This window comes from Drosophila obscura, unplaced genomic scaffold (assembly GCF_018151105.1).
Source record: "Drosophila obscura isolate BZ-5 IFL unplaced genomic scaffold, ASM1815110v1 contig_208, whole genome shotgun sequence".
Lineage (NCBI taxonomy): Eukaryota > Metazoa > Arthropoda > Insecta > Diptera > Drosophilidae > Drosophila > Drosophila obscura.
This window is the reverse complement of record NW_024542799.1, coordinates 3,073,237-3,096,493: the sequence shown is the minus strand read 5'-3', so window position 1 is coordinate 3,096,493 and position 23,257 is coordinate 3,073,237. Positions and strand designations below refer to the sequence as shown.

At 47.6% G+C, this 23,257-nt stretch overlaps 4 protein-coding genes across 5 annotated transcripts; all 4 read right to left on the bottom strand.

Annotated features, from left to right (window-relative positions):
• Nucleotides 1-737: 737 nt before the first annotated feature.
• LOC111074748 (extensin-1) lies at nucleotides 738-6,283 on the bottom strand. Its single transcript, XM_022367663.2, has 4 exons — nucleotides 6,163-6,283; nucleotides 5,994-6,071; nucleotides 2,921-2,977; nucleotides 738-2,853 (listed from the first exon to the last, which is right to left on the bottom strand). The coding sequence occupies exons 2-4, from the start codon at nucleotides 6,000-6,002 to the stop codon at nucleotides 1,018-1,020; spliced, it is 1,902 nt and encodes a 633-aa protein (XP_022223355.2). The 5' UTR covers nucleotides 6,003-6,071; nucleotides 6,163-6,283; the 3' UTR covers nucleotides 738-1,017.
• A 6,251-nt stretch (nucleotides 6,284-12,534) lies between these two features.
• On the bottom strand, nucleotides 12,535-13,200 carry LOC111074783 (glycine and tyrosine-rich protein). The gene is made up of 2 exons (XM_022367719.2): nucleotides 12,873-13,200; nucleotides 12,535-12,798 (listed from the first exon to the last, which is right to left on the bottom strand). The coding sequence occupies exons 1-2, from the start codon at nucleotides 13,156-13,158 to the stop codon at nucleotides 12,734-12,736; spliced, it is 351 nt and encodes a 116-aa protein (XP_022223411.1). The 5' UTR covers nucleotides 13,159-13,200; the 3' UTR covers nucleotides 12,535-12,733.
• A 1,906-nt stretch (nucleotides 13,201-15,106) lies between these two features.
• LOC111074770 (probable serine/threonine-protein kinase MARK-A) lies at nucleotides 15,107-16,638 on the bottom strand. Its single transcript, XM_022367706.2, has one exon. It carries the CDS (start codon nucleotides 16,636-16,638, stop codon nucleotides 15,115-15,117), a length of 1,524 nt encoding a protein of 507 aa, XP_022223398.2. The 3' UTR covers nucleotides 15,107-15,114.
• Nucleotides 16,639-18,320: 1,682 nt separating this feature from the next.
• On the bottom strand, nucleotides 18,321-22,657 carry LOC111074751 (neurotrophin 1). Of its 2 annotated transcripts, XM_041594097.1 has the most exons (6): nucleotides 22,127-22,657; nucleotides 21,143-22,062; nucleotides 20,747-20,878; nucleotides 20,515-20,664; nucleotides 19,828-20,449; nucleotides 19,181-19,733 (listed from the first exon to the last, which is right to left on the bottom strand). In XM_041594097.1, exons 1-6 carry the CDS (start codon nucleotides 22,586-22,588, stop codon nucleotides 19,272-19,274), a joined length of 2,748 nt encoding a protein of 915 aa, XP_041450031.1. In that variant the 5' UTR covers nucleotides 22,589-22,657; the 3' UTR covers nucleotides 19,181-19,271. The 2 variants fall into 2 exon arrangements, with proteins under 2 accessions (XP_041450030.1, XP_041450031.1); XM_041594096.1 differs by having other exon boundaries at nucleotides 18,321-20,449.
• Nucleotides 22,658-23,257: the final 600 nt, after the last annotated feature.

Sequence of the window (23,257 nt, the reverse complement as noted above, 5' to 3'; positions counted from 1 at the left end):
ACATTGGCAAAGATCATGTAACCAAACGAAATCAAACAGGACAATTGTCGCCCATTTGTGTAGAACTGAATAAACATAAAAATGGTACCAAAATTCCAATACGAGCGCGAGAAAGTCGGTGAACTAAGTGCGGCGGCGAGCAATGTGGCAAATGGCATTTAAAATGCAGATTTGCTGTGTAAAATCTACGCAAATATGTGCAAGAGAAGCACATCAGTGTTTTGTTTTTGTTTTTTTATTTGCAAAATGTGCGTTGTTGTGTATGTGCATGTGTGAAAAATAGACAAAAAAGGCGCGAAGTTTTTTCCTTCTCTCTCTCTCTCTCTCGGTTATTCATGTAAAAAGGCGCTAGCCGCAAGCATGAAGAGAAGGAAGAAGAAGGAATGTGCGTCCTCTCGCAAGTGTATAATAGTGTAAGGTGAGGCATTCAAAATCTCGAAATATGTCCGCGCTCTCACATGTGGCACTTGCTCTTGATCAAAATATGCAAATATCGTGGGTATTGCTCTTTCCAAATCTATTTACGTGTACATATTTATGCGCAAAATGACTTCGGTCGGCCAAATGACGAAATTCGAGCGCGGCAAAATGCATTCAGATAAAAGTGGAGAATCATAAATGAATACTTGTAGGTAAGCTATATTTATTGTTTATTTGTTATTGCTAAAATCTAGCTATGCAGGTGCGTGCCAAAATTTTATCCCAAAGTCCCAATCCCAAAGTTCAAATAAACACGATTAACATTCACATAGGTCGTTTAATTTCGGCAGCGCTGCGTAATCTTTAAAACATAAATTTAATAAACATATTTTAATGACTAAGTTCGATCGTAGAGTTCGCGGGCAGGACCCTGGTATATCATTAAAAATTAGGTACATATTAAATTAAATTATTACAGTTAATTACAAATATTCAATTTCGTACGTTCCTAAGGATCACTATGCGCACACAGAGGCAATCGTGTCATTTGATCAGTGATTTGGGTATTGTGTGGGCTGGGGAGCGACGGATGAGGGATCAGAAATCAAAGGCGATCGCTGGCTTGGGATAGGAGTAACCATCTGTCTTGGGTGCGGGCGGCGGGAAGGGAATGACTGGCGTGGGATATTCGTATCCCTGCTTCGGCTGGGGTGGGGGGAGGTACTTGGGCTGTGGTGGACTGGTGGGCACAACGGGAGGAAGGTATTTCTGTGGAGGATTGGTGGGTGGAGGAAATGGGATGGCTGGCTTGGGATACTCATAACCCTGTTTGGGTTGCGGGGGTGGCAGGTACTTGGGTGGTTGTGGTGCAGGTGTGGTGGTGGTGGTGGTGATGGGTGGCAAGTATATCTGAGGTGGATTCGTGGGAGGAGGGAAGGGAATTGCGGGTTTGGGGTACTCGTAGCCCTGTTTGGGCTGCGGGGGCGGCAGATACTTAGGCTGTGGTGGGAGGGTTGTCTGTACGGGAGGCAAGTACTTGGGCTGTGGGGGCAGGGTTACCCTAACGGGTGGCAAGTACTTCTGTGGGGGATTAGTGGGAGGAGGGAATGGGATGGCTGGCTTGGGATACTCATAGCCCTGTTTGGGCTGAGGAGGTGGCAGGTACTTGGGCTGCGGTGGACTGGTTGGTTGGACAGGTGGCAGGTACTTGGGCTGCGGTGGGTTTGTTGGCCTAATTGGGGGCAAGTACTTCGGTGGTGGGGGTGGAGGTGGAGCTGTGCTCACGGGAGGAGGTAAATATTTCTGTGGTGGATTCGTGGGAGGTGGGAATGGAATGGCGGGCTTGGGATAATCGTATCCCTGTTTCACTTGCGGAGGTGGCAGATATTTAGGCTGCGGCGGGAAAGTGGGTTGAACGGGCGGCAAGTATTTGGGCTGGGGTGGCTGTGTGGTAGCAGGTGGCAAGTATTTCTGCGGTGGTGGGAATGGAACGGCGGGCTTGGGATACTCATAACCCTGTTTCGGCTGAGGAGGTGGCGGAGGAGGAGGTGGGAGGTATTTCGGCTGTGGTGGGTTGGTGGGCTTGACAGGAGGCAAGTACTTAGGTTGCGGTGGTTTGGTTGGGACAACGGGAGGTAGGTATTTCTGCGGGGGATTGGTGGGCGGTGGGAATGGAATGGCTGGCTTAGGATAGTCGTACCCTTGTTTGACCTGTGGTGGTGGATTCGTTGGTGGTGGGAATGGAACGATTGGTTTCGGGTACTCATAGCCTTGTTTCGGTTGAGGTGGGGGCGGCAGGTACTTCGGCTGGGGTGGGAGTGTTGGTTTGATGGCAGGTGGCAAGTATTTCGGCTGTGGAGGCTTCGTAGGCGTCACTGGTGGCAAGTATTTCTGCGGTGGATTCGTCGGAGGTGGGAACGGAATGGCTGGCTTGGGATAATCGTATCCCTGCTTCTGCTGAGGCGGAGGCAGGTACTTGGGCACTGGAGGACTCGCAGTCGTCACAGGAGGCAAGTATTTCTGGGGCGGGAGAGTGGGAGGTGGGAATGGGATGCTGGGTTTGGGATACTCGTAGCCCTGCTTCGGCTGTGGTGGAGGATTGCTGGGTGGTGGTGGTGGGAAGGGAATGGATGGCGTGGGATAAACGTATCCTGCTGTCGTCACTCGGTTCTGCGGCTGCGTCGGAGGTGGGAATGGCACCGCTGGCTTCGGATAGGAGTATCCCTGCACCAGTTTCGGCTCCTGTGGAATGATCTGCTGCACCGGCGGCCTATACTTCGGCTGTTCCGGTTGGAATGGCACCAATGGCTTTGGATACGAATATCCGCTGCTCACTTTGGGTGCTGGCGGGGGGAACGGTATTGCCGGCTTGGGATAGGAGTATCCATCCGTAAAGGAAACCTTCGGTACTGGATAGTCGTATCCTCCGTATTCCTGTGAATTTATGTGTAGATATTTCTCTTGAGTATCTTGTGGATTCGATGCGGCGGCATCCACTTACCTGTGCCAGGGCAGAGGAACTGAGGGCGATTAGAGCCAGGCAGAGTAGTCGATGTTGCTGCAAAGATGGAGAGCGAGTTGGATAACACAAATCAATTGGCTGTCGAATACCTTAATGATCTTAAATCAAATCTTGGACATTTATGTTTATATTTATCTGCGTGGACTGACATTTACGTGGGCCCTGGGCTCTGGGCCGTTTATGGGCAATTTAGCCGTCTTTCAGTGTCGCTGGTAGCGTCGAAAATTTCCGCATATAATTTGGCAAATGGCCGTGTGAGAGACGCCACCAACAGTCAGCTCTTTTGACACCCGATCGGTTTTTGGCAAATCAATTGGCTTGGCTTTGCCTCGAATGCGACTGCGACTTCGACGGCGGCTGCCAATTGGGTCACGCTCTACGAAGGCAAGGCTCTTTACGCACATTATTGATTAGCAAGTTGAAAGCGCTTAAACGCATTTTTCAACGATAATTGTCGACCCCGATGGCGATTTGTTAATTAATTATGAGCAGAGCACAGACCCAACCCGCATGGTGAGATCTCAACTCAACTATTAGCTGGCCCCCAGCCAACACTCCCGCAGCCGATCTGCTCACAGAGTCAAGGTCAACGCATCTGCCACTCGACATTGGCCACTTGGCTAGTTTGTTGTCGTGAAAAGTTCTAAATACGAGGAGTAGTCGCCAAAGTGTTAATGGCCTGCGGATTCGAATGAAATACTGGAGCTGGAGCTTAATGTGAAAGTCACGGCAACCGGTTCGATAAACCCCCAAGAGATGCTAAAATTAAATTAGAAATAGTTTCTGCCATTTGGAACTATGTAAATGTGCGTCTATCAATTTGCTGCGAACTAATTGAGAGACTGAGGAATACAGAGAGACGGAGAGAACCTTTGCAAACGTCAATCTTTGGAACTGGTACCCGGAATTCCATTTTTCTCAAATTGAAACACATAAATCTGGGCGAAATAAAAACTACACAACAGACACACACAAAGAACAACAAAAAGCCGCATTCTTAAGCGGCATTTAAGGTTTTGCGCCGAGTGCGCTTCAAGTCAAAGTCGTTAAAGTCGCGGCCCATTAAAATAAAAGCCAAACTTTAATTGAATAGAAACAATGGCCAGCAGCCAGCAACAACGAAAAGAAGCCAAGAGCCGAGATTAGATGAGAGCCAACAGCGCATCTCTCAATCAGAATGGAAATAGTTTCAAGCCTCCCACGCAATATTCTTCTTACACATTTTGATTCTAGTTTTTTGTGAGTCTCTCCTTTTTTTTTTTTTGATAAATGGTTATGGAAAAATGCCACTCGACAGGCACTCCATTCAACTCATTCACTCAATCTGCTTGTCAGCCTGTCGGGCCTTAATTTTTAGCGGATTTGCCAATCATCTTGAGACTTGCAACACTCCGAGGGGCAAGAATCAGATTTACCCCACCCCAGAACTAGTTCTTGCTAAAACCGAATATAATACACATATATTTGATGGTTGTTTTGCTTTGCTATTTAGTTGACAACTGTGATGTCCATTAAAGTCAGAACCCAATTAAGTTTTGTGCGCGAGTTGCTTTTTTATGGCCTGTGACTCAGGTGTCGGTGTCGCATAACATGAATAATTCTTTCTTAAAGCCAGGGCAGAGGCGTAGCCGAGAGTTGTTGTTAAAATCTAGTATAGAATGTGCCACAAAAGGCAGTGCGGACATCACCACACAAGTCTTAATCCAAATTAAACATGGATTTATACAAAAGAATATTGTTTGTGCGAGTATATCCGTTTTCCTGCTTGACCTTAATTGATAATTTCATAACAAACACCCGTAATTAAAGCGTCGCCCGTCGCCCCATTACAAAAATGTTTAGTGCCCAAAAGTGCCGCGTCATCTCAAGTGGCATAATTCTGTGGGGCATTACCTAACCTGCCGCGTGTAAAGTGGGTGAGGTGGAGGTGCGCTCGCAATTTGGAGCATGCCAGCCAGCAGAGAATCTCTCGAATCTTGTCAAGTCACACACACACAAAGCATTAGGCTGGCTCCAAGGCGGAAAAATTTGGGCGACAAATGGGGCGGGGCGTTAATTGTCACAATTGAGGCGTGTGAAATCCCATAAAAAAAAACACATAATATACACCACACAGATATGAGTATGTGGTCTATGCGGAACGCGACCTTGGCTGAAAATCTGTCTGTCTGTCTGTCCGTGGCTGGCTGACGTTAATTGGAGTTGCCCAACACTGGCTCTGACACTGGCTGTGTGGTTCTTGGCGCGCTTTGAGTCATTCAAGCGACGACTCCGCTTAATGCGCTCGGTTCAGGCCTTAGCCTTAAAGCGGTGGTTGCGCATGCGCACCACCGATCCACCGATTGCCAAATCTCTTGTCCAGAACGAACACGCGCATGCGTGAAGAGCATCGAAGGGTGGCTGATGGGGCGGGGCCAGGGCGCATTTATGAGCGTATCCGGTCACAGCTTTTTGGAGTCGGAATCGCCCTCGAGTGAGTCAGCCAGCGGAATGAGATTTCAAGCTGGAGTTGGAGTTGGAGTCGCAGTCGCAGTCAATGCATTTGCCGTTGCGGCAGGTCTCTCTTGAGATGGCTGCCAGCTGTTTTCTGTTTTGCTTTTTTGCTGTTATTTGTATTTGTACTTGTACCGATTTTCTTCAATTGTAGCGCCATTTATGCAAATTTACCCATGCGACGACTCCTCCACTTGATTTGCTGTTTTTGGCGTTGTTTGTTTTACGCTGTCGCTCTTCGAAACTCCATTCCGTCGCTAGAGTTGGGCAATTTTGTTTGACAGACAACCTCATGGGATGCCAGTGCCAGGCCAGGCCGGGCCAGCAGCTGCCACGGCAACAGCAACAGCCACTGCCACTGCAACTGCCACTGGCACTGGCACTGCAACTGCACCTCGAAACAAAGTGTGAGTGAATATTTCTGGGATGGATTCTAGCCCCTGGCATCTTGACATCTTTTATGGTTATGTCTTGATTGTTCATACATATATGTACGGTGTACACATGCATATGGTGCACACTTTTTTTTTTTTTTGTAGATCTCGAACACTCAACTCACCATCTTCATTCTCAATTCGTGATGCAAGAACGCGTACGGGTTCGGCTCCACAACTCGCTCAGGCACTTGCGTCAGCACCTAAAATATATTTCTGTACGTTTACAACTGCCTTCATCAGCGAATGTTCTATATAAGCTGTTCAGTCTGTTTATGGCCAACGGCTACCCACTTGTAAGCAAAAATCACACACAAAACGCGCAACGGGCGGAGGTTTGAGGCTGCAGGAAACGCTAAGAAAACGCGCGCGTTTCGCTGGCGACTCAACGACGACGATGCGAACTCGAGCAAATTTGAAGTTCAAATAACAAAAGCTGCGCCGACGCACAGACTATTTATAAGAGCGACCTCTGCGCCGGCGCCGACGCAAAAGACGACGACGCCGCTCGGCTCGCCGTCTACGGTTACGCATGCGCAGTGCAGCAGCAACAGCAGCAGCAGTAGCGAGAGCGAGTGCTGAGAGCCCTGTCTGGCCTGAAGGGGGGAACTGTAGACCACCTGTAGATGGAACTGTTTCGTGTCTGTTAACACTTAGCCGGGCCCTAGGCTGCTAATCGATATTAAAGTTACTCCACCTCCTCCTCCACCCATAATTGCTGCGTTGGCGTTGTCGTTGTCGTTGGTCTAAGAGCTCTGAGCAAACTTTGTGTTTTATGATCTGCAGAAGAAGCTCCAAATTGCCATAATTATGTGCCAAAATTAGCTATGGAAATGACCTTGAGCACTTTACATAGCAAACGATGAAAATATATGGAGCAGAGCGCTGTGGAGTTTTTCTGGGCTAATGGAGAGCTAAAAATGTAGGAAAATACAACAAAGGAAATGCAGAAATATATCTAAAATTTAGCAGAAAATTTAGCAGAAAAATCAACTACATATTCCACATGATTGTTAATTTAAATCTCGTGCAATTCCATGGGCATGATTAATACCCTTTGTGCAAGAGCATAAAAATACTCGTAGCATTGATGTTTGCTTTGCAGGTTTGGCTACTGTTTTGAAGTGGGTTTGAGATCTGACCCTGATATCGAACGAATATCGAACGAAGAGTGCCAAAAAGAACACCCAAATCAAAGCTGGAAGTGATTTCAGTTTTTGGTTTCATTTAGGTTCGGTGAATGACCTTGGCTGCCCCGCTGGAATGGGGCACGGGGGTAGTCAGGGGGAAAAGAATAAACGCAGTGTGAAATGTTAGAGTTTCATCAATCAATTGGCACTGCACCCTTTCATGATTTGGTTAGGGTGGGGGGTGGTGTGGGGTAAACCTTGTTCGTGCCGCTTTTAATGGCTAATTAATGTTGAAACTCCATACTTATCCTTTGGGCTGACAAATTAGGCAATCGATCAACGAACAGTTTCCATTAAAGTGAACTCTATAAAATAGACCCTGCAAGCAAACACAAAACAATGGCAACAAAGAGGCAACAGAAAAGATGCGGGTCGTGTCTGGTGTTCACTGCTCGTCAACAAATAGAAATTCAATTATGAATAATAATCATAAATCGAAAACAAAACCGGAAGATGCTGTGGTTGGTTGTACATCCCATTTGGATGCTGTTTGATTCGCGTCAAGTATTTCAACTTTCAAAAACTATGTTTTTGCAGCCAGCCACACAACAATCATAATGAAATGCCATTAACAACTCGAACCAAAAATCGTTTATTGCCAGCCGATAATTAAAAGCTGGGCAGCCGATCAGCAGATAAGTCAGAGCCCCACATGCCACACAGATGATCTGGAGTTCAGTTTCCGCTGGAAGTTCTGTTTCATAGAGAACTGGAAATTCTATTTGCCTAAGCGGGGCTTAGCACTGAAATCTAATAATAACACGAATGCAGCGTAGGGGGGAAATACTCGAGAATTTTAAGCTTTTTATTGCACAATTTTAAGTGGCTGCTACGCTATTTGCATGGGTGCAGGGTGGGGGCACGGCAACGTGTGGGACTATTACAGCAGCTGCAACTAGGATGTGCCTGGTGCCGGGCTAGAACCTGGTTGAAATTCACACACCGCTTGATCCATAAATAATATAGTTCGGGTTGGAAGTTTTTATGCATTTCTCGCTGTGACAATTTCGCCCATGGCATACAAATGATTCGTCGTCAGAGACACAACGACAACCGCAAGGTAAACACTCATAATACCAACAGCAGCGACCACAGCCGCAACAACACAAATCAGCAGGTGATTCAGCAGCCCTCAATGGTTTTCACCGAAAATAACAACAACAACAAATCCGACAACAGTTCATTAAACCCCAGAGCCTCAAGTCTCAAAAGCCTTAGCAGTTGTGTAAATCGAACTGATACAAAATATTCGCAAATAAATAAATAATTAAATATGAAAAATGAAAGCAGGCCGAGATTTGACACATGCCACAATTTGTTATACTCTTTAATTGGTGGGCTTAAAATAATTGATAGCCAGAATTAATAATATATAATTTTGCTAGCGAAAATATGCAAAATATGCCATAGTTGTTTTTTTTTTCTATTTTTTTTATTTCACGCTAGAAGCTCTAACTATTTTTAGCTATAGTTTAGGTTCTTAGTTAGCTTTTCTGTTCTCTTTTCTCTCTTTGGGCTTGCATTAGCTGTGCACAAACTCTACAACAAAATCAAAGTACTCTCCCTCTCTCCAGCATAGTGACAACACCCTCACTCCCACAAAAGGCAGCATTCATCAATATCTAATTGCATTCTGTGACAATGCGACATCCCATTGATCCCATAATGAATTTAACTGACAAATTTATAGCAACTTTCGGAGCGATTAGCTGGTGAAGGGAGAGATGGATCGGGGCGTTGGTTGATTTTGCATTAAACACAACACACAATTTTTTTTTTTTCGGTCATAAAGCTAACCGCTGTACAACGGGGCGGCGTATCGCAAGTGAAACCGGCAACCATAACAAGTTCAAGTTAATTACAACCTACACACACAGACAGTCCGAGTACGAGTCCGAGACGATGAAACATCTGAAAAGATTTTTTGCACTCTTGTGCCCAAGGTCGCTGCGGCATCAACTGAGAACAGGCCGCAGATCAGACGCTTAATGGCCAACACATGGTGACTGTGTGAGTGTGTCTGGACCCTGATCCTGTTACAAAGGAGGAAGCGAACGAGAGAACTGGTTCTGGAACCGATCGAATCGAGAATCGAGAATGTGTGACCTTAGGGGCACAGACTCGGGCACAGACTCGAGCACAGGCACAGCCACAGCCACAGGATTTTGCCTTTCTAAATCGGTGACGGTTGTTCCACTTCGTTGGCCCTGTTGCTCCCCACGAAAACCTGGCCAATAATTCATGGCTAGAACCGAGGGGAGATGAGAACTTCCTGTCAGCACTTCTGGCTGCAAATAATGGAAATTATTCTGACTTACTTTTGGGCGCTGAGTCTATTGTGCGTTGTGGCTTCCTTGTTCCCAGTACTGGATCGGAGGCGCCGCCGCTAAGCGCTTTAATTAAAGCCTAAAATAGCATAGCAAATCGAAATCAAAATCGAAACAATTGCCATAAATACGTATGGCACTCATAGGAGTTCCTCATAGACTGTTCCTCTCGCAGCATGAGTTCATAAATCACTTTCAGCTTGTTGAACGCACCCACAATGGATACGGATACCATTCTGCCATACTCGTACACGTTCATGGATTGGATAGGTGGATGTGATGAGAGTTTTGTTGTTGTATCTTGTGGCATTCTTTTGGCGCAAATGTTGCGGAAGTTAACAGCTAATTAAATAGCTTGGCTGGAAATTAAATAATGAGCAGAGCAGTCTCCCTCCAAGAAAAGAAAAAGCTACATACATATATATAAATAAATGTATTCTATATCTATTTGGGCACGGTTCTGGTCGGATGCATTTGGAGCGAAGCGAAATGGAGTTCTCCTCGGAGCGCCCACAATTGATTGCCCTTGCCACTCTCCGTGGCTGCCAAGTCGAGCATGCCACACAGATACACAACCAAGAGCAGCAGCTCCCTGTGGCGGCCCCTCTGTTCACCTACATGAAGATCAGATTTTGTGCAAGGTCAGGTCCGAAAAGATTTAATGCCTTTGGTATGCAAAATGCTTACCATTACAATCGGACACAAAGCCATTCCGCTCCGCTCGGCACTCCTCTGGCCTGCCTCAACCACAAAAGCCGCAGCAACCAGCAGCAGCTGCCACAAAAATAGAGAGACAAGAGAGATAACCGAAAACGAGTTTTGATGCCAGTTCAATGGCCAAATTTGAGGGTCAGCTCGCCAGGATTGCGGGATCCAGGCGGAGTTCAAGTGCGTCCAAGCCGCAGCGTCCTTGGTGGCAAGCCGCTCCCTAGAGCAGAGAGAGATTCCGGGACTGGGAGCCTCGTCGATTGTTGCTCGACCGCATACGTGACTGACATGATAATTCCACGAAAGACGAAAGACTTAAGACACGAACCTGTCGCAGCAGGAACTTCTCAGCCAGCAGGCAGCAGCCAGCAGGCAGCAGCCAGCAGCTTGCGAAACGACACCTTTAAGCCCCTTTAAGTCTGTGTCTGTTATTGCCCCTGGCATATAGATTGATAATTTACGACAATTTAAATTATTCCCGCATCTGAGGCAGTGCTGAGTGCGTTATGAATGCAATTGCCACACTCACTCACTAATGATGATCGTCTTAGCATCTAATTGAGATATAAAGCAGCCCCAGCCCACGCATGGCTGAACAAACAAATACTCGGTACGGGGGATACAAAATACAAATCAAATTACTAGTTCAGTTTCTGTTTTACATAATTAAAGAAAAATATAGTCACTATCCACGGTGGCATAAAGTTCAATATATCCAACCAATTTCTGCTCCACAAACTTCAAATGAAATTCATAAAAATTTTAACATAATTTGCCTCACTGTTCGGTGCTTGTGCACTTGAACTCAAGTATCCACTGCCCCCAAAAATTGAATGAAAGACAGACAGATAGACAGAAACAATCACACAAAAAAATACGTACAATAAATATCTCAGGCGGCAGGCGGCAACCACAACAAAGAAGACAATTGAAAAGTGAATTTCAGTGAAGTTTTTCCAGTTTAAATTAAAAATAATTTTTCACCAATTTAAAAGCCAATTTTCAGCGAGAGACAGAGAGAGAGAGAGAGAGAGACAGACAACAAACAATAAAAGATTTATCAATCAGTTGGCCAATTCATCTGGCTTATATCAGGCTTAGGACCCACTGCTGAGTAATGAAAGCGAAATGATCTAAAGATCCAAGCAATTTATGGCCAGACTGTGAGAAAGTGCAATAAATGTCGGGACCGGACTCGGCGAGACATTCGGGCTTAATTTATTTACCAAAATAAACAGAAACAGAAGTCGCCCAAAACTCTAATTAAAACAAGTTTCGTGTCTATTTGGGTAACGATTTAATTAATTTTCGACCTCAAGTGACTCACTTCAATAGCGAAGAGGAGGCCAGTGAGATGGCTAAATCACAAAATTGATGAATAAATAATAATCGTTGGAGGCAAATATTTTGAGCTTGGTCACGCTTCGGAACTCCACAATGAAATGCTAAACGATAATTTAATAGCCAATTTAATGCCATTATTGTCCACACCAAAAAATATCATGCAAATCTCTGGCCATCGAATAAAGATGGAACACAAAGCGATGAATGGAATTGAAAACGTTCTTGATTTTCGACATTTATAAGCCAAAGAGAGATGAACTCTATTGATAAAGAGGTCAATTCTTGGCTACTGCCTTAACCTTACGGTAAAATTTATGCAGAAATCGAAATCCGCTGTGAATTCAAACGATTATTGTGGCACCATAGCCACCGGATAGCCAGCAGCCAGCAGCTAGCAGACGTTGGCCAGCCGTTAATCTTTGGATGTCCATTGTCCATCACTTCCGTGACCTTTCCGAGGCGATGAGCCGCTGACACTTCCAATATCCGATTGTTGCCTTGTCAAAATCCGATCAAGACAAATTGTTTTCGACGTCTGGCTGCTGCCAGTCCAAGTCTGTATGTGTTTTTAGAAATTGAGCAGACAATTGGCTTACACAATGGAAATGCTCGGAGCCAGCGGACCATTTGTTGGCTGGGCTACTCGTAAATTACGCATACGCAGCGTTCAGCCGCAGAAGTCATAGAAAAACCCCGACATTTGGTTGCTGTAATGGCCAGACTTTAAACAAATTCTTAGCAATTTGTACAGTTAATTTGGTTGCTTAAAAAATAAAACCTTAATTAGATTGAGCGAATGATATAAAACTAATGCTTGGATGGGAGCCAATTTGAATTGCAAATTACTCGCTGGGATTTTATGCGTTCGAACACTGCTCCCTGGCATTTGTTTAACGATGGGGGCATAAAAAAAATAGAACCAAAAGTGGCAACAATCAACGGTAGTCGTCGGGTTGAGTTCTCGATTTGGCCACAAAATTCATTCATGTGGCATTCATTTTGTACAAAGTATAACTTTTATTTATTTATTTGTTTTGTTGCTTAATTGAAGCAATTATCCTTGCCCATCTGAGAGCAGGTGCAATTAATCGGTTTGGCTCTGCGATCCGGTCAAGAACGCATCGTGCGGCTATTGAGGCTAGTGCCTCTCTCTATATTTTTGCTATACAATGTATCTCTATATCTCTCTCTTTCACTCTGTTGCTATTGCTCTATTGAAGCTAGTGCCTGGTGATGCTGTCTAAGTGGTGCTGCTGCTAAATCTCTATTGAGGCTGGAAGGGAACTCAGCTCCCCCTTAAAAGTAGTGTCCATAGCCGCCATGATGATGATGTCCATAATAGCCGCCGTAGTAGGGATAGCCTGCGGAGATTGAGAGAGAACACACATCAGAGTAATTGTAGCTGTGGCACTCTCTGCCCCGTGAACCCACTTACCCAAACCACCGCCGTAACCACCTAATCCGTAGTAGCCGCCGCTGTAGTGCGGCCAGTAGCCACCGCCGTAATATCCGCCCAGATAGGGCGACGAGTAGTAGCCATAGCCGAGGGAGGAGGCACCCTCCAGATCCTTCTCCTCCGCCTCGACAGCAGCGGCGCCAGCCTCCAGGTCACCGCCCTCGTCGCGCTCCTCCTGTGGCCGCGGCAGGGCCTCCGTGCCACACAGGAACAGGGCAATGAGGGCAAAGGCAAGCAGCAGGCAAACAGATCTCAGCTGGAACATCTTGATGGGGGTTTAAGTTTTTCTCTCTGGCGGATTTGGTGGAAATGCCACTTGGGGCTTACAGCAACTGAATGACTGACGCTGGAAACTTACATCGGGCTTTTATAATGGCCAACAAAAAAACGCGATTCTTGCAACGCGGCGGCGGCTGCCATCAATGCGCAGCGACAAAACAATTGTCTGAATGAAAAACGGTTACCTCCCCCTCTCCAATTTGGGCGACTCCAGGCTGCGTGTGCTTCTAACAATGCACCACCCCACCACCCCCGCAGCTGCCGGCCACCGCTCAACGAGTATGCCCCGCTCCGAGTATCAATGAAGCGGGGAGCACCCAGAGGGGAGAAGGAGGCTTCTATTTCTTGCATGACCGACTACTAATTACAATGCTTTGGGCCCCAACTTATGTTTGCTTGTTTTACCAGCTTACCAGCAGCCACCCACCCACTCTTGGCCATCCAGCCAGCCAGCCCCTTCTCTGCATCCCCCGCCCCTTATTCCACTCTGTGTTCCAGTGGGGTCAATGTCGCAATGGGGCAGAGCATAACCTTCTTTTCTTTTGGCTTAAAGTTCCATCTCCCAAATCGAAAAATTGCCAACGAAACATTTGCTTACATAATGTCGAGCGGAGCTGAGCGACTCCTTTCCACTTTAATTTATTTGCTTGCCCCGCCAACCCACACCGCCACCAATAATAATCATAAAAAACAGAGCAAACTAAACACACGCTCTCTATAAATTAAGCATCTGCTGTCAAAGTGGCTGGACAACATTCTAAATCCATAAAAAAGAGCATCAGTTCCAAATTGAAAAAAAAGTCTAGCCAAAAATGAAGCTGGAAATGAAAAATTAAACCAGAGAATTGCCCCAAAAGCCAACCCCGGAGTTCCCATAAAATTGGTCACGAACTTAAATGGAGCTGCGTGAGGGAAGAGCCAAATTCTAGCAGAGATCCATTTCTAGTGGAATTTGTGTAAGAAAGGTCACGTCAATTACCATATGTCTACGCTACCTCTTACCCTTTGTCGCGTCGCACTTCCTTCCTCAATTGTGGGGCACGTATGTACGTATATATTTCTATCGCTATTCTCCGTCACTTGATGACCTAAAATACACCCAGAGAAAATGGCAGCACTGAGATTTACAAAATTTATACTAATAGATTTGCACCGAAAGAGTGGAAATTGTAAACAAAAAATCTTACCATTAATATTCAAATATTTGAATGAAATACATTTCATATTTAAAATACGAATCAATAAATTTCGTATTTAAAATACAAATATTTCATATTCAAATCAAATAAATTACATTTTTTTCCTATTTAAATTAAATAATTAATTAAATTAATAAAATTAAATTAATAAAAATAAATTAATAAATAAATTAAAGACTTTTTAATATACTTAAATGCATGTAGTGAACTCTAATTAATTTTCATATTTTTAAAATTTAAAAACCAAATATTTAATTTACATTTGTGTGCGTTTTCTATTCTCTGAGTGTACATATGGACTCTTCCCCTTTCGTGGCACTTGCTTCCTCAATTGGGGGCTACTTACGTGTATGTATATTTGCCCGCTGGCCGAAAATACGTAGAGTTTTTCTCACACACAAGTTTTGCATGTTAGGCGGGGTCAGGGCTTCAGACAATGCGTTTCGCACGTTGGCGGGTCTTGAGAGCGGGTAGGGGCGGCGCCCCACCGACTGGCTAATTGCCAGTTTGGGCCTTATCTAAATTGCCGCATTAGCCAAGAACTTGTGACTGCTGGGCTCTCAATGTAATTAGTTGAATTAAATGCTTGGCTGGTTAGCAAGAATCCCATACCCCCCTGCCCAGTGGCATTGAAAGAGCTGACAGAGCATCCAAAGGTCTCGGGAAAGGTTCTCTCTCTTTATTTCGTCTAACTTACAACTAGATAAATAAATTACATACAAAAAAAAACTACTCAGGGCATTCTACTCCAGATCCAGGGTGGAGTCCACACTGTCATCGCCATTGGGCATGTCGGGAAAGCGATGGAAGAGCGTCGATGAGGGCTTCGTTTCGCTGTCCAGCCGCGTCTCATAGATCTTACCCTCATGGTTGATCAGATACCAGCTGGGCGTGGGCGTAACCCGCTCCAGCTCCTCACGATTCAGTCCAGTGATGGGCGCCACTGTGGGCAATCGCTTGGACAGCTCTGCGAGCTCCTTAAGGTACACATCCAGAGCGCGATAGTCCGTGTTGTTCGGCACCTGACCGGGTGCAATGAACTGGGGTGGTGCTGCCCCAAGGAGTTCATCTTGCTCCTGCCACAGTTGCCGTATATTTGTCATTATGTCCGCATAAAGTATGGAATCATCGCTGCGGGCCACCGATCCACCATTGCGCTTATTATTGTTTGGTGATTTACGTGAATTTACCAGGCGACTGGCCAACGGAGTGGCGGAAGTTGTTGAATTGCCACTCAATGCTGCTGCTGTTGCTGCTGTTGCTGCTGATTTGACTGTAGTTTTTGTAGTTGTTGTTGTTTCTGGTTGCTTTGTCGTTGTTGTTGTTGTCGTTGATGTTGCCTCATTGCGGAAGTTGCGACGCCTCTCCCTCAGTCTCTCCCTCTGCTTCTCCGCTGTTTTGGTTGGCTTGAACAGCCTTTGGCGACGTCGTCGACTGTCGCAGTTGGTGGTTGCATTGCCACTGCACGCCGTTGACTTCTTCACCTCATTGGGCTGCTTTGTCCTCTCCGCCTCTCCGTCGTCGGGTAGATACAGCGTGGCATTCCGCAGCAAATCCCCAATGTGCGCCACCAACTTCAGACCCTGCTGCACATCGTAGGCGCCACTGCCCTTGGCGCTCTGGGTCTCCCGCTTCATGCGCTTTGATCGCTTGTGCTCCTGCTGGTTCCGGCTGAGTACCGCTCGCAGGCGCTGCTGCTGACCCCGCTGGTAGAGCTGCTGCTCCATGGATTTCTGGGCAATAAGCGTGTGCGACTGCCGCTGAATGTGGCGCTGTCGCATCCCCAGAGGCAGCTGCTTCTGCCGCTGTCGATGCAGCAGACGTTCTGTCTTCCTCACAGAGGCCAGTATCTCCATGGGAAGTTGCAGGTTATTGCTGTTGCTGTTGCTGTTGCTTTTGCTATTGGCCAGGGGCATGTTCTGCGTCTCCTGTGTGAGGAGATCGCCTGTGGGTAGCTGTGGGCGTGGCTGTGCCGGCGTTCGATTGCTGCTAAGTTTGCGTGGCTGCTCCCAGACGACAGCGGGAGTGCCCAGTGGCTGGCGCTGACGGAGGCGCTTCAGCTGCTGGAAGTGCTGCGGCGGTTCGATGATCCTGATCACATCTCCCGCATCATCATCCACATAGCCTGGATGTGGCATGATGTCCTGCAGATGCGTGGGTACTCGCTTCTCCGGCTGCTTGGGCGCTGGCCTGGACACGCGATACACAGGCGGACTCGAAGTGTTGTTGCTGGGCACCAGTACCTCCTGCAGCGTGGCCACGGGCATCTCTACCTTAATGCCATGACTGAGCTGTAGAGCCAACAGCAAAAACCACAGTGATTTCCCCATGGAGCTGCGACCTTGCCACTTGCCACTTTGCCACTTTTACTCTCACTCTGTCAAGGCCAAAGCGAAGCGCGTACCGATTTTCCACTGCTAAACTTTTCACTTTTCCCGAACGGCGGCTGCTCCACAACTGTGCAGAAATTGTGCTATCATGGGGCCTTTATAAAATTTCCTCCTCGCCGTTTTTCCAATTTTCCAGTTTGATTGGTCCGCAGCCTTTCTTCGTCTTGTGTCTTGCCTCCTACTCTCCCCCAGGCAGAGGCAGTCGGCAAGCGGCAGCATGACGAGATGTCTTTGAAGTCGTCATCGTCTTCGTCATCGCTCGGCTGCTGCCAAATGAAAGCGAAACTGGCAGCACACGAATGAAGTGACGTTGCCACTTGCCATCCAACTGCAACTTGCAGTGCAGCACTCAATGTTATAACTGGTCAAAGTCGAAGTCACAATCGAAGTCTGCAGTCAGCAGACGGCAGTCTGCAATCGGCAGTCGGCAGCTTGTGGCCAGCTCGTTTCGCTTTAGAAACCCACTTTGCATATGCCCTGCCCCCAGTGGGCACCGCTCTCGGCTGTGGTTCGGTGGCTCGTGGTTTGGCACATTTCAGCCACCAGGTCTTTCTTTCTGTCTCCCCATCGTCTTTCTGCTGTGTGTGTGTGTGTGTGTGTGTGTCAACTTTCTGACTCCACGCGACACACAAACTAGTTTCGTATCGCATCTGCAAGTGTTTTTGTTGTTGTTTTCTCGGACTCTGTATCTCATTAGCGCGTCGAACGCCGCTTGACCCTCAACTTGAACTTCGCCAGAGCCATAAATAAATACGAGTACGAGTATTTGTGTCAGCCGAGCGAAAGGCAAATCCGAATCAAATAAATAACTATTTAGCTTACATTAATTTGGGATAAAATTTTATGTGCAGGAGATTGGGAGAAGATGAAATTTTTCATCTTGCAGCAGACATGCATCTCTGTGGCATGAAGAGTAAGGAAAGGTCGGAGGATGTACTTGGCACAAGTCCGAAAATAAGGAGGAATAAATCACATTCTCATCCTCATATTTACAATTTGTAATATACCCAAAAAAACATCTAAAACAATTAATGGGTTAAAAATATAGTTAGTATTTGTTATTCGTGTCAATGCGACGACTGTACCTGAAGCTAAGTTCTAAAGTTTTCTTCCATTTGTAATGTTTCTTTAACTTGGCCAATTTTGTCAATTTCTTTTGGTATGGTATTCTTATTGTTAGGCATTAATTCCCAACAAATAAGCTACTTGATAATTAAATTGTCCAAGCAATGACCTTTGTCATGCATTTATTGATCTTTCATGTGATATTAATTTCATATTACACCAAGGAATACTTGATTTGACCGTTTAAAATGTGCCGTGGGAGACCCCTAAAACCATCTCAAAGGTTGAAAGATTATCATTAATTTAATATTTAATTAATTTTTAAGTTTAAATATTTTTTAGAATTTTTTTTTATTTATTTTTGAAAATGTTTGCTCTTCAGTTCCAGAGCAGCAAGCTTCTTAGTGTAAGCAAACAATCATTAGTGCCAAAAACAACCGCTGATATCTGCTGGAGGCGCCACTAAGACGAAACAAATGAGAAACAGTGGAACATTGGAATGGAAACAGCAACGGAAACTGCATAGGCAAAGAAATGAATGTTTTCGAAGGTATTTATGTACCTTTATTTATTCCTTTACCTTTCCCACATTTGAATAGCCAAAAAAAAACAATTCCGAAAATTTCCATAAATTATATTTTATTGCTAAAACTCTTGCGACCACTGGACGATCCCCGAAGTTGGGAATTCCATTCACTACACACTACCAAATAAATAAATAAATAGATAAACATAGAATGGGTTAAACATTAGAGGGGCCGGCAACATGGGGCATGGGGGAATTGATTGGGAGATTAGGAGAATTGATAACTGGACCAACTACTTGATTATGCTCTCCCATGGAGCCTAGGAGGGGGCGGGCAAGAGAGCGGCAGAGACTACGGACTAAAGGTCATGGACGAGCACACGATTCGTGCGCTGTTAATACGTTAGGGGAGACGGGGGTAGTAGGGGGAATTTCGAGTTGGAGGCAGAGGCGGAATCATGCGACTTATATTAGGGCGCCACAACCATCGGCTGCCAGGCATTATCATTGGCAAAGCCCTGCCGGCCGCCACCCAAACCACCAGCACCACCAGCACCAAAGCCCATGCGACGCTCGTGGGAGGTTGTGGGAATCGGAATGGGATGCTGAAAGACTCCAGTGGCCATGCCTGTGTCCATGCCCATGCCCATGCCCATGCCCGCAGGCCGCTGTGGATAGACACGCTGCTCCATGAGACGTGACTCCTCCATGTCGTAGTCTGTCAATCCTCCGGGTGCTGCAGTTGCCTGCTCTGCCCGCCTGCTGCTGCTGCTGCTGCTCTTCTCGAAGAAGTCTATGATGGGATGGTAGTTGTAGTTGATGCGTTTGGTGCCATTACTTGGCCCAGCCGAGGTACCGTCGACGCTGCTGCTCCCGCTGCTACTCCCGCTGCTGCTGCTTGTGTATATGGAATTGGAGTTCACATGGTAGACCCCGGCCGGCGGCTGTGGAAATGCCGTCGACTTATGCTGCTGCTGCTGCCCGCCCGGCTGCTGCTGCTGCTGCTGCTGCTGTGTGGTGCGCTCGGTCGGAAGAGTCGACGCTGGGCTGGCTGCCACAGAGATTGGTGGGATTGGTGCGACTGCCAGGGGCGTGGTCGCTGGGGGTGCATAGAAGCGGGGTCGCGACTTGCTACCGCCGACGTGCTGCTGATTGCGCTGGATGAGGGCAGGCTGAGATGTCGCAGCTGTTGGGGATGCAGCAGGGAATGGTGCTGCAGCTGAGGCTGCTGCTTGATGGGCATGGGTGGCATGGCCACTGGAATGGGAGCTGATGGCTGCAGCGGTTCCTGTTCGGGCTGGTAGGCTTGTGGTCTGTGGTACGCGAAACCGGACTCCTCCAGCGGACGATGATGTGGATGATGAAGTTGCGGCTGCGGCGGCTGTGTTGGGGTGGGTGGAGGTATAAATACGCTTGCGATTGATGGGCAGACGCTGGATGGGCATCTCTGGGCCAGCAAATAGGTTTACGTTTACCTCTTGGTCCGTGTGCATCTCACTTGGCGCCAAATCCAAGTCCACTCGCGCCTCATTCTGTTGCTGTGGCTGATGCTGATGCGGCCGTCGACGGCTCACCTGGCTGTAATATTTCTTTGAACTGGCGCCCGGACTCTTGTGACTGTGGCTCTTGTAGCCACTGAAGCGCTGCTGCTCCTCCCCGACATCATCATCGGGCGGACTCAGATAGGGACCGACACTGGTCGAGGCGCCGCGCACCTTCTTGCTGCCGCCGGCGTACAGTTCGTTGGTGTCGCGCCCATTAAAGGTGGGATAGCGCAGGCCCAGACCCAGCTCATCCTCCTCGCTGTCCTCGGCATAGTCCAGATCCTCCTCATTGATGGTGCTGTAGCCATTCGAGGCGACACTCTCCGGCTTGAAGTTGGCCAGCGGTGAGTAGTCCTTGGCCTGAATGGAGGAGAGTGGCGGAAACTGCTGGCGATAGCCATCCACCTGGCAGGAGCAGCAGGTGGGCACCTTGAAGATGTCCACATGCAGTCCACGCACCTTGTCCCAGCTGAGCAGGCGATGGTAGTTGTACACCTGCGAACAGTGCGAGCGGTAAGTCTGCGCCAGGTACGAGCAGCTCTCCCCAGGATTGCTAGTGAGAGGATCGGGCATTGTTAACTGGGCGTTGCCAGAGATCCAAGTGTCAGTTCGACTCACCTGCACTTCTCCAGTCTGAGGGTTTGGGTGTGCTGGCCCGTATTCACGATGTATTTCCACTCCCCAGACGCGGACTTGGCCTTCTGTGGTCGCGCATAACGCACCACGCTCAGGCACATGCCCCCAGCGCTGCTGCCCTCGTCCTCTCGACTGCCAAAGAGAGAGATAGCGTGAGAGATAGAGAGTAAACATTAATTATGATAGGGGTGCTGGTGTCTGGGCATCCACTTACCGCTTTTTGTTGAGGCTAAAGTCATCGAAGTCATCGCCTAATTCCAGATTGTTGTTGGGTTTGTCGTAGAACTCGGCTAGCAGCGCGGACATCGCGTTCTTGTGCCGCCGAATGCTGCCCATGATCTGTTCGCTGTTGGAATTGATTTTATTTGTTTTTTAAACGAATTTCAAGTCTGCTGTGAACCACCGAAAACCACCGTAACCGGAAACTAAGCATAGGTGCATCAGGGGATTATCAATAAGCGGTGGGTGGGGGGTTGTTCCATAAATTACTGTTTTGTGTGTGTTTTTTTATTATTATTTTTAAACTAAAATCTCACTAAGCTAACGACTAAAAGTAGGGGACCGTGACCAGGATCGAGCACCAACTACAGCTACAGGTAACACATCTTACAGCGGATAATCATCGGTGCGGATGCACATGTTGCTGGTGAAGCGTTCGCATTTACGCAGTGGCGCCACCACTACCGGGGATACCGCTTGCGGCTTGTGGGAGCTGGCCGAGGTCTTGGGCCGGTTGGCCCTGTTGGCTGTCTGTAGCCGCTTTCGCTTAACGGGCGGCGGCGACTTTTGGCCAGGCGCTGGCCGCTTGCCCAGGCGATAGCGTGGACCGGCAATCAGTTCTTCTGGATTGGGCAGTGGCTCCTCCAGCAACGACGCTTCCTCGCCGCTGTTGCGCTGCAGATCCAAGCGCTCATCGGCGCTCAAGGGAATCACCTCGGTGCCATTGAGACCGGCAAAGGCAAGATCCTCAATCTCCACATAGGACTGATTGGAGATGCCGCTGCCGCTGCCGCTGCTGCTGGGCTGCTGAAACGACGTTGTGTTCAGACGAACGGTGCGTCCTGCTATGCCGCCCAGGAGCTGCTGCTCTGTCACCGAAACGGGCACGGAGCGGGTCAACTTATGGACAAACTCATTGGCCGATCGTCGCACCCGCTTGGCATTCTCATTCGAGGAATTCTTCTGCATACTTGCCGGCTGCAGTGCCTCATTGATCATCTGTGGATCGAGCACATCGGACTGCATCTCCTCAAAGAAATCCTCCAGAGAGGCGGCATCCCCTGGCCTGCCGCTGACATCCCCTGACTTGCCACTCACATCGATGGTGCCCACACTATCATCCTGCTCCGTCTCCGCCACCGTCAGCTGATGCTGCCTGCGATTCAGCGATGGCGTGTGAAGGAGTGCCGAAACGGCAGCCACATCGGAACCCAGATTGAGGTACTTGCGGGTGGAACTCTTCACCAGATTGGCCAGATCGTAGACAATGGGCAGGATGAGTTTTTTGTCATTGCCAAACATCATGCGGACCTTCGAAGGTAAACAAAAGCAGAAAGTTATGGGGGGACTTGGGTTGGGGAAAGGGTTTACCAACCTGTTCTAATCTCAGTTCGTTTCCCTGCTTGGCACTCATCTGCGCAGAGATGAGAGCGGACAGTGCCAATCGCTGCTGGGAGGAGAGCACGCGCAGAATGGGCATCACCTCGATGAACTTCTGGCGCAGTCCCTCATCGGTGAGCGCCTTGGCCAGTGCATGCCGGAGTACATTTTGCCTTATGTCGAACTGCGGCACCTGCCGCTCCGGCTCCGGCTCGTCCAGATCCACGCTAAAATCCAGCATATTCGATTCCAGCTTTTGCTCCGCCTGCTGCTGCTGCTCATCCAAGTCGTCCAGCTGCCAGTCATCCGTAGCGGCGGGATCCTTGGCAGCCGCAAAGTCAAAGTCCAGCAGCTCCTCATCGCTGCTGCTGCTGCTGCTGCCACCGACGAGATCCAGGTAGAGCACACAATAGAGCAGGGCCCAGAAGAGGCAGCCAAAGGCGCGGCCAGCTTTCATTTTTATTTTTATTTAATTTCTGTTTTTATTTCTGTTTTTTGTTTCTGTTTTTGTTCGTGGCTGTGTGGCTTTTGTTTCACTCGACTGCCAAAAAGTGGAAAAAGCAAACGAAAGTTAATGCGGGGCGGTCAGTCACTTGCACATTTAATTTTCCAAAAATAATAACAACAACAACAAATGACAGTCGGTTAATTGTTTTATTTATGAACGCCCCTCCATTCCATTCCACTCGACTCACACGCTTTCAAAAAGTCTTGCCCAAGTTAATTCTTAGAGTTTTTCTTTGTTTGTTTGTTTTGTTAGAAATAAATGTACATTTAAGCATTCAGTTTTGGTTTTGTGTGTGTGTGTGTGTGTGTGTCTGTTTGGCTTTCCTTTGAAAGTAAAAGTCATTAACATGAGCATAAACTATTATGGGTTGGTGTGTGGGGAAGGTGTGGGGAGGGGAATAGGAGCATAAGCCATGGCTATTACAGCAACTTGACTCTGGCTCTCCTCTGACTCTCCAACTCTATGGCTATGGCTTTTAGGTAATCGCGCTCCAGTCATCAACTCATCGCTCACTTCGAGACATTTTGTTGACTGCCCAACAAGGCGTGAAGCACCTGGAACCACCTCTGTAGCTGTTGCTCCGGTTGTTGCCACTGATATTATTTAGGGGGGGCAGCC